The 14,664-nt window shown below is 38.0% G+C and overlaps 1 protein-coding gene across 2 annotated transcripts in view; it reads right to left on the minus strand.

The window, feature by feature from the left end:
• Positions 1-14,664, minus strand: part of Mctp2 (multiple C2 and transmembrane domain containing 2) — a 177,015-nt gene that overhangs the window by 12,504 nt on the left and 149,847 nt on the right. For both annotated transcript variants that reach the window (XM_010621001.3, XM_010621000.3), the window contains one exon: positions 12,178-12,287. In XM_010621001.3, coding sequence (XP_010619303.1) covers positions 12,178-12,287 — 110 coding nt within the window. The remainder of the gene's footprint in view (positions 1-12,177; positions 12,288-14,664) is intronic.

The raw sequence follows: 14,664 nt of genomic DNA on the forward strand, positions 1-14,664 counted from the left end.
ACCAAAAAGTTTCTTTGCACACCTGGTGCTAATGTACATTGTATTTATGCATCGAAATATCACACCGTCAGTGGTAAATATACATATATCATTCCGTGTCACTTACATAAAACTGGAGGAGAAAAGTCTGCTAAGTAGATTGAGTACTTGAAAACACAAAGGAGGACACTGTCACAAGAGCACGGTTGGAGTCATTGTCTCTTTTCACTTGTGTGAAAATGGAGACTAGAATACGGGATATGGGATTGAATGTACTATACAGAGTCCTGTGTAGTCGGAAAGATTCTGGGTCCTCCTGGGAATTCATGGGCGCTGGAGTACTTCTTACTGGTCTTCACTGTCAAATACAGACTTGCCTGTTGATCATTTGCTTTATGCTATGAATACAAAGGTATTTCTTTTTCTAGTTTTCTTTGGTGGGGATAGACACTGAGTAATTTTGGGAAGTAGCATGTTATAAATAGGCATTTAATGTATGGGACGTTGTGGGTTTTCTTTTTCATACATTTATATTGAAATGCTATAAATTCTGCCAAGTAAACATTCTCCCATTTATGGATGAGAAAAATGAGGCTGAGAGAAATCTGTCCTGTGTAAATAATTAAAAGCCTGTTAACAGTACAGAATTCCAGTTTTAAGACTATTATTATTTATCTGTATTAAATTTCTCTTCGAATTATAAGCAAATTGGAACACCTTTAACTTGACTGGTCATTTTAGCTGGAAGTTAAGGAGAAGTTATTTCCTTGTCTAGAAGTTTTAGTGTTTAGGATAGTGCTCAGGAAAATTAATTTGTAAGCCAACTGACGTGGGTTCCAGTCCAGGATCTATTTCTAATAAGCTGAGTGACTCTGGAAAATTGACTCATTCAACTGAGATACAATTTCCTGTCTGCAAAATGGAAATAATAATACATCGATCACAGACTTTGCTGGAATTAAACAGGAACTAGCCTTTCAGTAGTTAGCTCAGTATATAGCACACTGTAAACCAACCCCCCCCATAATAAAGGAAAGCAATTAATTACTATTTGTGATTTTCCCTGGTGCTGTTTTGCTTGAACTTGTCCCCTGTGTTTTCAAATGACTCTTTGGAGAGTAAAGAAATCAGTTCCCTGGCAAGTTTATTATAAGCATTTTTCCAGTTAGTTGCTGTTATGGTTTGGATCTAGTTTGTCCACTCAAGGCCTCATGTGCTCAGAGTCTAGACTTTTAAAAAGTGGCTGGGTCACACAGGCTCTGTAGCTGACTTGCTATTTAGGAGGTGGGGCATGGCTGGAAGAGGCACGTCACTGGGGAGTCCCTGCAGACTCCCTTCTCGCTCTGCCTCCTCATTGCAATGCTGTGAGCAGCTTCCCTGAATTTAGGTCCTTTCACCAGACCATTTCTGCCTTTGAGCCAGCCAAACATAGCTTGTAAACAGGGGCCCAAACAGACCTCTCTTTCTTTAAATCTTAAGTGTCAGGCAGGCATTGTGTCTCAGCAAGGAAAAAGTGCCTAGACAGCTCCATTATTCTTGCTGTTTTACATTACTACATTTATCACAGTTTCTCCTGTCCACTTCTAGGTTTTGCTGTATTCACAAAGATCTCTCTGAGTTCAGTAACATGTCCTTGCCAATTCAATTTCCTCACTCTTTTAAATATTTTAGAAGGCACTGGAAAGAACATAAAGATGGAAGATATCTGAGAGGTTAAGACGCACTGGACACCGATGAAGAGAGCTCTTGCATTGCATACATGTACATACGTAGGACTAGTCCTGACTTTTCTTTTCCAGAGTGGAACTTGCAGCAGAACTTTCTGTGGGGCAAACTCACAATAGCTGCTGAAGTGTCGTTAGGATTCCAAAATTGCCCCAGCTAAGTGTGACAAGAAACAGAGTGCAGTCCGCTTTGCCTCAGGACACACAGAATGTCTGCTCCTCTATGGCTGGTAAGACTTATAACAGGAAATCAGTGCAGTGTCATTAATAGGGAATCTGCTAAATAAAACAGCTAGAAAAATGTGTAAAGGAATGGTGTGATTTACATTTACTCTGCAACACTATACAGTTTTTAAAAACCATGAGAATATAAAAATACCCAATTAACCTCCAACCCCACAATGGAGGCTCAGAACTAGGAACAGTAAAAGAAAATTAAGTGTCAGAAAGGAATTGAATAAACAATTACTAAATGACTGTCTTAGTTACTTTCGCAATGCTGGGACAAAATACCTGAAACCTATAAGGTAAAGGAGGAAAGGTTTATTTCAGCTCAGAGTTTGTAGCGGTTTCAGTCTGTGGTTGGCTGGCTCCAAAGCAGGGAGGCACAGCAGAGAAAGGCTGCTCACGGCGTGGCAGGCAGCAGGCCTCCTTTCCCCATTTATCCCTCCAGACTACAAGGTGTTGGTTGTGCTACCCACATCCAGAAGTGTGATAAACCAACCAGTGAGCTAATGTAGTTATCACACCCTCTATCCATATTCACACATCCTACATTCAGTGACCTCGAAAAGCCCGGTGTATGACTGCATGAGGCTTTCTTCGGGCATCTAGATACAAGCCATAATGACTTCTCATTTTAAAACCCCTCTGCATATTGAATGAAACACTGGAAGGATGTACCTCAGTTAATGGTAGCTAAATACAATGGGGGTAGAGGGAGAAAAAAACAGGCATAAACCACAGTGGGACGCTTGATTCATTATTTTTGACTATCTCTATAAAGAATGTATGTCAGATATAATAAAACTAAAATAGGTTTAAAATTTTGAACATTGTACTTTTTACATATTTTAACACTGGAAACATAATGAGTCGGAGATCCTGGATGCAAATCCATAGTGAGAACCACTAAAACCACTCTTTTCTCACCTTGGCAGATTACTGACCTAGTAGCTTTCAATTTAAAAACACTGCTCCAATATTCATTAATCTTAAGCATAACCATAAGCAATGTGTTCAGTTTCTCTGTGCTTTATACTTCCAAGCTGTGGAATGGGAATAAGAATTATACCTACCTTATTGAGATACTGAGGGGTTTCAGTAAGTTAATAATTATAAAACATTTAAAACAATGTGGAATATAGTAATTATTCAGTAAGTATTGGCTGCCCTCATTTTTTTGCACTGTTATTTTCGAAGATGCCATGAATATGAAAAGAGCAAATTATATCTGGTAGCATTTGGAAGATAATAAAAGCTACAAACATGCCTGAAATTATATTTTAGAAATAAATACACATTATAATTCCCTTTCTAGCAATACTACTATACTTTCTTTAAAAACTAAAATGCTAAGCCAGATGCACTACTACACACCTGCAATCTGCAATATTTGGGAAGTTGAGGCAGTTAGATTGCAAGTTTGAGTCCAGGCTAGACAACTTAGACCCTCAAGATGAAATTTTTCCAAGGGTTGTGAACATAACTCAGTGGGCAAGGGCTTGACTAGGATGCAGAAGGCCCTGGGTTTAATCCAGTGACACAAAAACAAATCAAAAGTAGATCTAGATAAAACTTAAAGCCCATTTTAAAGAAAGAAAAAGAAGTCATCAATAGGCTAACATAAAAAGAAAATGAACTGCAAAACTCTGCTCTGAGGTAACTAATAGTCAAAGTCAATTTTCACTGAAAGTTCTTACTTAACATTGGGATTTTTTAGCTTTTTTCTGTTACTTGCATGAAGGTCTAAGGAAAAAGTGCAAAACTGCTCCAGGAGAAAGTCTAATAGGAAATCATTGCATAAAGTTTACATATTTGGGCTGTGTGTGTGTGCGCGCGTGAGAGAGAGAGAGAGAGAGAGAGAAGAAATTATAGATATAACTAGGCATAAAGGACCATACCTGTCATGATAACGCCAGACAGACTTACCACTGGAGGTTATGGTCCCTGTAGATAGAAAAGCTTCAAGTAAAATACAGAAGAAGGAAAGAAAAAGGACTCCAAGTTGGCCATAGCCCAAGTGACCGAGGCAATGATCCTCACTAACAATACAGAACCAGATGTATCTGTAAGTCCTTACATAATGATTCAAGGAATATCAGTTCTGAGTTACAAACACAAACCACCAAGGATGACTGGTGCTACGAGTAAGAGCCAGCAGCCAAAAACCTGAGTCAGACTGCAGATTTTAAATCTAATCCAATAGGTTAAATAATAATGTTTAATATAATAAAGTTAGTAGAGTGAAAAGTAAAATATATGACCATGAAAAAGATAGAAATATTCAAGATTTAAAAACAAGAACAACTTTAAAAATGAAAACTATAGTTGAAGTTAGAAATGCAATGAATGAATTAGGCAACTTTAAACAGCATAGGAATGAACACTGTGCAAGATCATCCAGAGAAAAATACTAGAAGATGTCACATCAGAAAAGTGAATAAAGCCAGTGATTTAGCTCAGTGGTTCCGCCGCTTGCCTCACAAACTCAAGGACCTGAGTTCAATCCCTGGTACCAAAAAGAAAAGTGAATAAAGATGGAAGTTAACTGAGACATGAGATGGAAGGTAAGTCACATGGGACATAGATGAAAAACTGAGAAGGTCCCTGCATTAACTGAGAGGACAATTCATGTTAGATTACGGTAAATCGTGATGTTAACTCTAGGATGACAACGAACAGAGTAGCAAATGAGTTTTAATTCCTAGAAAACAGAAGAAAATATAAAAATAAAACACCAGGGACAAAAGACTTAGAAATTAGTTATAAATCATTACTAAGCATATTAAATTTGAATAGACCACATGCTACAATAGAAAGATGATGGCTGTGAGAAATAAGAAAGATACCTGAAAAAGGAGAAAAGGAGAAAGAAAAATACAAAAAAGGCACATCAGGAAAAAACTAACAAAGAAGTAGTGCAGCTCTACTAATGCTAGCCAATAAGACAGGCAAAATTTTATTAGCAGTACATAAGTTACTTTATATTAGTAAAATCTAGAAAATGATCATGCCAAAAGGAAACATAGCTTCAAAAATTAAGCAAAAATTAACAAAATCTCCAGGAGAAATAGACATTCACAATCATAGCCAAAAGTTTTAACATGTTTCTAAATAACTGACAGAAAAAGGTAACCAGACACTAACGTTAATAGAAATTAAAAGGTATGAACACAATCAGCAAATCAAATCATATATATATATATAATCATGCCAAAAGGAAACATAGCTTCAAAAATTAAGCAAAAATTAACAAAATCTCCAGGAGAAATAGACATTCACAATCATAGCCAAAAGTTTTAACATGTTTCTAAATAACTGACAGAAAAAGGTAACCAGACACTAACGTTAATAGAAATTAAAAGGTATGAACACAATCAGCAAATCAAATCATATATATATATATATATAAAAAGTAGACCATTGTTGGGTCAACATTTTCAGAATATAACAAGGAATTAAGTTAGGAAGTAGAAACAAAAAAGACAACTGGAAAACCCCCAAAGTCTTCTGGAAATGAAGCAATACATGTCTGGTCCAAAAGAAAATCAAAATAGAAATTAGAAGACAGCTTCCAATATGAAAGATGATGAAATTATTACAGGCCAAAATGTTTGCAATGGGAATAAAGCTGCATTTACTGGAAAGTGTAGAACTTTACATCTTTAATTTAGGGAGGAAGATTGGAAATAAATGTGATCTAATCATCCATCTTAAAGAGGTAGAAAAAGAATAATACATTAAGCCCACAGAAGGAAATAAAGAACAGTACTGAAGAAGAAAACAGGAAACAGAGGAATAGTGAAGGTAAACATTGGTTCCTTCTAAAGAGTATTATAATTTATAGATCTCTGTCGAGAAAAGAGGGGAAAAACATCAAGCCTGAGGGGACAATGCTACTGATTTTATAACATTATACCAAAGCATAGAAAATTTAAATAAATTGAACAAACTCCTGGAAAATTACAGATTACAGAAACAGAAATGAGATAAAGTAGAATAAATAAATACTTATTGTCTATCACAAACTGAATACACATTTAACTAAAAACTTCAAAAAGAACACGGTAGGACCAGAAGTCTCACCAGAAAATTTTATCAGATCGTAAAGGAAGCCATGATATTAGGCTTAGTTACTTATAGAAAATAGAGAATATGCCACAACTTGTTTTATGAATTTAGAAGAATGTTTTTATACATGAGGAATTTTTAAGAACAGAAAATTCTAAGTCTAATAATGATCAAAGAGCAAAAAAAAAAAAAACCAAAAAAAAAAAAAAAAAAAAAAAAAAAGGAAATCTAGTAATATATAAAGGAATTGTAATAATAGAAAAAGTTGGATTTATTCTAGGAATATAAGCTCAGCTCAACACTGTAAAATCAATCATAATAATTTACCTCTTTAAGAGAAAAAGTACTTATGATCATCACTGTGCCTGCAGCAAATAAGCTTCATATAGCAACTCACATTCTTGGTAACACTGAGAAAACTAGGAACAAAAGGAAAATTCCTTAATCTTATAAAGCACCTTCACCAAAACCTACAGCAGACTTCATTGTCATTGGTGAGGTGCTGGAAGCTTTTTCTCTGTGATTCTAAGGAAGAAATAATTCCCAGACATACCAACTCTGTCCAACATCATCCTAGTGCTATCCGTTACAGGAAGGCACAAAAACACAGCAAAATGTGTAAGGACTGGAAAAGCAGAAAAATTATTCTTAGATGATACATCAACCTAGTAGAAAAGCTAAAATAATCTTTATAGAATGGTAACTAATCTTACTGGGGTTATGAGATTCAAAGTCAATGTAGTCAAATTATTTGTCTACCCTCCAATAACAAACAGATACAAAATAAAATCTGGAAAAATGTTAAAAATAATATTAAACTAATCAATCAGGAGTCTGTCTTGCAAAAAAAAAAAAAACCTATTAGACTTCTCTACAGAAAAGTCTAAAATGAAATGCAGCTAGAAATGACCAAAAATAATGAAGAGATCAAATTCATATATTGGAAAGTTGAAAATCTGTAAAAATAGCCATTCTCTCCCAATTGATCCAATCATAATAAAGGTCCGACTAGTTGTGTGTGTGTGTGCACATGTGTGCGTGCAAGTGAAAGGTGTGTCTTGTGCATTTGTATTGGAGGCTAGAAAGCAGGTGGGCCCCAGACTCACTCTTAGCCTGTCCTATTTTCCTTCCCACTAGCTGACTCGGTGATCTACTGAATTATTTCTTTTGTTTTGTTTTTCTTTGGTTTTTTGAGACAGGGTCTCACTACATAGTTGAGACTGACCTGGAACTCACTATGTAGCCCAGGCTGGTCTCAAACTCACAACGATCCTCCTGCCTCAGCCTCCCGAGTGCTGGGAATACAGGCAGGCATGCATGCACCACTCTACCTGGCATAGAGAATTATTTCTAAGGCCCTCCAATCCTATGACTGAAATGACTTCACTGGGTTGCAGACTAAAGAAGAAGAAATACAATTTATCAAAAACAATACTCAATATTTTAAGGGATTATTACATGCCATTGTCTGGCTTCTACGCCTTCATTCACTTAATTCTTCTAAAAATTTTAAATAGAAGATGGTACAGACGCTACAGATGAGGAGTCCGACTCATAACTTTCAGTTGCCCAAGATTACTCACTAGCATGTGTGACAGAGCTGGAATTTAAATTAAAATTTTTTCCTCAAAAGCCTCTATTCACTGCTTTTACCCTAAGTACTTAGTATAAGAAGGCACATGTAACTTTTTCAGTCCTGTTGAATGTCCCTACTTAAATGATTGCTTAGTTCAGATACTAATAGTCATTCTTGTAACACTCAGAAAGCTTATTGGATCCTTTTCCCATTTATCAGGAAGCATCCGTGGAGTGGGTCTTCCATAGAACATCCACAGTTGAAGATCTTTCGTGAGTCAATACCAACCCATCTTACACTCAAACAATTTGTAAAACATCTTCACAGACTTTATCAATTTTCCTGACATGGGAGCCCCCTAAGTTCTCAAAGCTTTTGTGTCACTGTGAAACATATTAGCTAAACTTAATTAAAGAATTCAGATAATCCCCTCCATTCTCTCAACCACGGGGCTCACCAACATGCAAAGATACGGTGATCTACATTTCAGACACTTGGCAAAAATGGTTTGCCCACATCTAATAAGGTGGGTCTGGGGGCTCCACTATATTGAATTTTGTGTTGAAGAACTAATTGTTCTCATTCCTAAGCTAAGACAAATGAAATACGCCTCTTCCCATGGAAAGAAAACAAAAGCAACTAGTCATAAAGTGCTGTCAATTTTTCTTTTCTAATTCCAATGTTTTCTCTCCTGCACACCTGCATGGTTCTCACACTAGCTAGCAAATAGCTCAGCATGCCTGGCCTGTCTTTGGTCTTTCTGCCTTCACTCTTTCTCCTTTGTAACAGACTACTCCCAGACTGAACACAAAATGCATCAATCTAGCATCTCCGATATCCTCCCTGTCAGCTGGGGATGTAGCTTAATGGTTCTGGTGCCTGACTCACAAGAGCAAGGGCCGGAGTTCGATCCCCAGCACCAAAAAAAAAAAAAAAAGAAAACCCGCAACATCCTCCCTGTCATTCCAGCTCTACCATGTCTACTGTTTAGAATAAGGGCCGAAGCCCCCCCCACCACCAAAAAAAAAAAAAAAAGGAAACCCGCAACATCCTCCCTGTCATTCCAGCTCTACCATGTCTACTGTTTAGAATTTCTCAATATCACTTGTAAGCCTGGACAATTCTACTTTATACGAATACACCTTCTAACCTTCCATCTGGAACGTCTGCAGGAATGATTTTCAGTCTTCAGAGGTCTCCCTTAACCTTAACGTCCCCATGGAGATATGCCCAGGCACCTAAGAACACAGAACTTGGAAGATAGGACATGCACGGCTCCTCTACCCCTGCTGTCTACTACAATATAAATGCCGCCTGTGGAGTAAATGTTTCAGTTGATATTTACATATATTTCCATTGGTGTACTATTAGAGATGGTGAATAAAGAAGGCAGAGTAGGGAAAAGGAAATTTAGCTTATCCCATGTACACGCAGCACCAGTAGGGCTTTCACAATCACTGGCAAGGAAGGTTTGCTTTATGACTTTTATGGAAATCTATGTATTTGCTAATTGCCAAAAGTTGAGTAAAAGTTTTCTTGGTTCTTAAGCACTGAATTACAATAGAATTCCAATTGAGTTACACATAAAATCACACTTGATTGCCCAGCAGGGACTTTAAGGTCAATGAAATAATGAATGGCCAAAGAATTAATAGGAGTTGAGCCTCAGGAGCCTTCCTGTGTTGCAGCTGGTCAGAACAGTACTCTGTTCATAAGCTGAAGCCCGCCTCAGATGTGTCCACCCCAGCTGTGCTGGGTACAGCTGTCCCTCAGAAGCCCTGTAGAGCTGGGAACTGTTTAAATCACTCTGCCCTCTTCTCTGGTCATACACATTTCCTTTAACATTATCAACTGTACAACAGCTACATTTGTGTGGAGAGACATTTAAGACTGGAGACAGTTTTACCAAACAACATGATCTTCCTTCCTTGCCCCCGCACCCCTCCACATCCTCTTATCCTCCTTGCTGCCAAGTCATTCTTCACTCTCTTTTCCTAACACTGATTTTTCCATCTCCTCAAAGCCCTGCACAAGGCCATCTCCTGTCACTGCCACTTCCACCTCCCACGGCATGGACATAATCAAGCCCTAGGTCTTCCTGAATCTACCTCACTGAGGTCTCTTCCTGGAGTCCCTGCACAATGGCTCACACCTACTGAGCCCCCCTTCATCCAGTCTCTGCCTCCCCATCTCTTTGGATTCTCACAGATGCTGATGTTGTGGTTTCTTCAGACTTGCCTTCTGTCTCTGACATCCTTTCGTAGGCCAGTCAGACCTTCCCCAGCATCCTTTCTGATCACTACCTCCAACTGGTGCTACTGAATTCTATTTGGTTGTCACTTATTTGTGCTCATTGAAAACTAGGTTCCTAGAGGACAACCACATTGCAGTATAAGAGGGAAGGGGACACACTCAAATGCAAGCTACTTGACTTACTGTGTCATCTGGGCCTAGAAATTGATCACTTTGTGCTTTGGTATCCTCATCTGTGAAACGAGGAGATTAGCATCCCTTACTCCATCACAGTCAGAATGACTTAATTCAACTCCCCCAGGCAACTCCACCAAGCAGTTCCTGTGGGTAATGACTTAGCTCAGTAACTAGCCCATGTGATACTAGTCAATGTTGCTATTATTATTTATCATGGATGCATTGCTTATATGTAGACCAAGTCGGTGCTTAAAGCTCTGACTTGTAAAGTAAAGGATAACTAAATAAGGAAATGAATACGGAGCCAAGGATTTAGCTTAGTGGTCTCACCCACTGCCTTGCAAGTACAAGGACTGGAGTTCCATCCCCAGTACCAGAAACAAAACAAAAAAACAACACAAAAAGCTGGGCGTGGTGGCACACACCTGTAATCCCAGCACTCGGGAGGCTGAAGCAGGAGGATCACTGTGAGTTCAAGACCTGCCTGGGCTACATAGTGAGTTCCAGGTCAGTCTCAACTACATGGTGAGACCCGGTCTCAAAAAACAAAACAAAACAAAATGAATACACAAATAATACAATGCTCTTCTATGTATTCCTGTTAAATATATTTTTGAGGGTAAGTTTAGGAATCATTTGTCAACTATATGGAATCCAAGAAAAAGGAAGCAGATAGGATTCAACATATGTAGAAAAGTCCTGCATTTCTTTAATTTTTCCTTTCTTAATTGTTAATGGTAAAAATGTGTAAATTTATTAGCATGTATCAAATTTAAGTGTTTTTTAGTCTATTTTTTTAAAAAACGTGTACTATACTGATGGCACATGGGTATTCAATGCAATTAGCATGAACATGCAGCTGAGAAAGAGCAACTGAGAGTTGCACATTAACAATTTATATTTCCTGATGTTAATCATTTATTGGATTCACTGGCTTTTTATGTAGAAGACTTGCAACTGGCTTTTAGCATTAATTTTAATCTCCTCCTTGCCCACACAATTGCAAAAACAATATCTTCTTTAATGAAATTAGAATGACCTCCATACAATGGCCATTAAAGTAAGTTTTAATACTTAGAAAGACACACTTGGCACAATTCTGGATTGAATGAAAAAAGAAATCCATTTATAGTCCAAAAGAAATACTTAAATCCTCTTTCTGCATTGGTATCAAATGAAGAGCAAGCTGTACAGATTTACAATGTACAAAATAAAACAAAAACATAGATGATGGCGTCGTTCTTAATTAGGACTCCATTAAATAAGTTCACCTCTATGTCCAAAGGTACAAGGAGGCAAATTATGGATTGGATTTGGGTAAAGTCTAGCATGACTCTTGTTTTCATAGATATTTTTGTGTGTCTGTGGTGCTAGAGATTGAACCTGGGGTCTGCATATGAAACTACATCTCCACACCATTTTTATCTTTTAAAACAGGGACTAAGTGCTAAATTGTACAGGCAATGGTCAGACCTGATATTCTCCTACTTCAGCCTCCTAGAGCGCTAGTATTACAGCCCTGTACCTCTCCCTCCACTTCATAAATGATTTATTCAACACATATCACACTCATTCATTTGCATATCAACCGTGACTGCTTTTACACTTAAAGAACAACAGGGTTGAGTAGTTGTATCAAGTCTATACGGCCTAGGAGGATGAAAATATATACTCGCTGGCCCATTGCAGAGTGTGTCAACCTCTATCCTAAGACATCCATGGCGAGCTAACTTCATGTCTCTCCAACCATGACACGGCTAGTTGTGTAATATTTTTTAAGGAAACAAGAAAAAACATTCATCAAGGCTTTTACTATGTTCTACAATTCCAACAAAAAAGGCTCCTTTAGAATATATGAGCTTCCTTTCTTATTTTTGAATAACGGAATCTATATTTTTTAATCTGTAACTCATCACCCCAAGCAGGATATTTCTGAGAGTGAGAGAGGACACCTTTAATAGTTATGCCAGGACAACTAGGGTAAACTGAGCCACATGGTCCCCCGTTCTGAGGCACCACCCAACTGTGAAGCTGATAAGCCAAAGTCAAACCTGGCTTAGGAAACACCACGCTTCGCTTTGTTTTTGCTTTGCACTCTCTGCTCCTATCTCCTCCCCAACATCCCTGTGAGTAGCAGGAACACATCAAAAACCACAGCACACATTCGGAACTTACTTTTTAATTCTTTCTCCAAAGGAAGCTATTTCTTCCAAGATGTTTTGAACAGTTGACACAATGTCCTGCACCATATAGATTCTCTCAATTATCCCCTTTCTCTCGGATTCCTAGGAAACATAAAAGCAAGATCTAGCTCAGTGACTTCATTTTATCATTTGACCACAGAAATGATACCATGCGTTTGTACCATCAGAAAGTTTTTAAAAGATGAATTCTATGTTTACAAAAGAAATGTTTATTGCTGCAAAAAAACAAAGATTCTCAGCCCACTCATCAGTGAAGAAGCTGGAGGTGAGGAGCAGAAGCTGCTGTGGACCTGGGGCTTCAGTTTCTTGAGGCAGCTGCCCCTTCCTTCAGTGCATTCTGGGATCTCTTCAGCGTGGGTCACTTCTGTCTTCTGTGTCCTCACAAGCTCTTCTCAAATTCATCCTACCCCGCTTTCACATTTCTCCAGAAATGCTCCCGCAGGCAACAACATGGTACGTTACAGACACGCTTAATTTGCTTCCTAGGACTGTGGCATCGTAGTCAAATTTTAAATCACAGTTTCGACATCTTGCAGGCCTGAGGAGCACTTCATTTGTACTTTTACACCCACCTCAGAAACAGAGCAAGCACCTGCAGAAGGCTGTGAAGCAACAGAACCATGCAATGCTTGGGCTGCATCCCAGCCATGTGCTTCACTAGGTAGGGGAGGGTCCCAGACAGGTGGCTGGGAGCTCCTCATGAAGTCGAAAGAAAATGTAACTTCATCCTTCTCAGTCTTCCCCTCTATATGTAAAATGGAATTTAGTTGTCTAAAAGCTTAGCCCTTATTTTACATATAGATTTTTTTTGTTGGGGGGCAGCCCTGTGAAATGGACCCAGGTCCTTTCCACTGAGCTCAAACCTTAGCCCTTATTTTTAATTTTGAGACAGGGTCTTGCTAATTTGCTAAATTGCCCAGGCTGGGTTTAAAGTTGTAATCCTCGTATTCCAGCCTATAGGAGTTCTAGGATTATAGACTGTTGTCATTACCATGTCCTGCTTAAAAGATCTTATAAACACAGAAGAAACTATTCAAATGTCCAAGGAAAGGAAATTCATCGGAAAGTGATAACGGCACACTCTTTCTCATATTCAGATGCTATGTTCACCTCCGTGTGAACTTGGCTATATCTCTGATCAAGTCAGTGTCCTCTTCACTCCTGCCTCTCTCAGTCACTACATCTGCTAGTTGAAACCTAAAACCTCAAGCAACGCTATGAAGCTTCTTTCCTAGCTAGAATTTCACATGGATTAGAACCGTACCACATTATTCAGCCCACGCTTCCAAATTTAGCAGGACATTCCCCTAATACCCTCTGTGCTGCAAAAGAGAAACAAAAAATTACTCCTTCTTGTATTCCCAGGGCCATGGATGGAGAGAAGGAGCATCCACCATCTGTAGGGAGCACCGGTAAATCCACCACGATGGTAGATCTGTGAAAAAGCACAACATTTGCTTTTGTATCTGCCCTTGTTTAAGATATTTTGACTCAAACAGATCAAGGAGAAAGGCTGCCTCCACTTCTCCAGGAAAAGGTGCTAGGACAGTTTCAGAAGCTTCTTATCTGCTGATCCACACCCTTATCCAGTCAAGTGCACTTTAACCATTGAATAGAGAAGGAAGAAACAGGCTCGTTTTTTCTTCTGACAACATCAAACTTGCAAAATATTTCTACTTTTTGACCAAATTGAAAATTCTTATTTTTCATCACTATAATTTTATATTTCATCACCACTCTTCAAGTAGTTTGTGTTAAAAAATTAGACATGCTGCCAGAGCAACCTAATTCATGCTCAGCAATCCACTGACGTCTATTAAAGGGCACAATCATGAAAACCCATCTCTGTCTATCGCATAAGTACCCATGTTGATAAAGGAACATTTGAAAGCCCTGGGGAATGTGACCTACAGGGCAAAAGTGGCTTCCTCTTTTCAGAGGCCTCGAGTTTAGGTCAAAACAATTTCATGGAAAATGGCTTAAATTTCCTTGTGGCTCAATTTCATAAAAACCTCCTACCTCAGTTTTCTGATTTTTCCCCCCCTATGAAAAAGCAAATTCTGTACTGAGGTTCTGGCTGTGAAGAAAGCATGGTTAGTACTCAAATTAATAGATGATTCTTCCAAAGTCTTGTTAGTTTTTATAAATTTTATATTTCAATTAGAATATTTAGTATCCAAAAATTAGGCCTAAGGAGCCCCCACTCTACCTGTCTAGAAGAATATAATAATTTATCATCCAGAATTGAATGATTTTAGGAGTAAATTAATCAAAATTATGTAATGTTTGAAATATGTATCAACTAAAAACTTGATTTTATTTGGTGGAACTATAAAAGCACTCCAGTTTATTTTCATAAATATATTGTTTTCCAAAACAAAAACATTTTGTGTACATTACAATGTAAATGACCAATAATTATACATGATATATATTCAAATATTTTAGGTTTTATTTC

The sequence above is a fragment of the Fukomys damarensis genome, unplaced genomic scaffold (assembly GCF_012274545.1).
Source record: "Fukomys damarensis isolate Sample0158 unplaced genomic scaffold, DMR_v1.0_HiC HiC_scaffold_7, whole genome shotgun sequence".
Taxonomy (NCBI): Eukaryota; Metazoa; Chordata; class Mammalia; order Rodentia; family Bathyergidae; genus Fukomys; species Fukomys damarensis.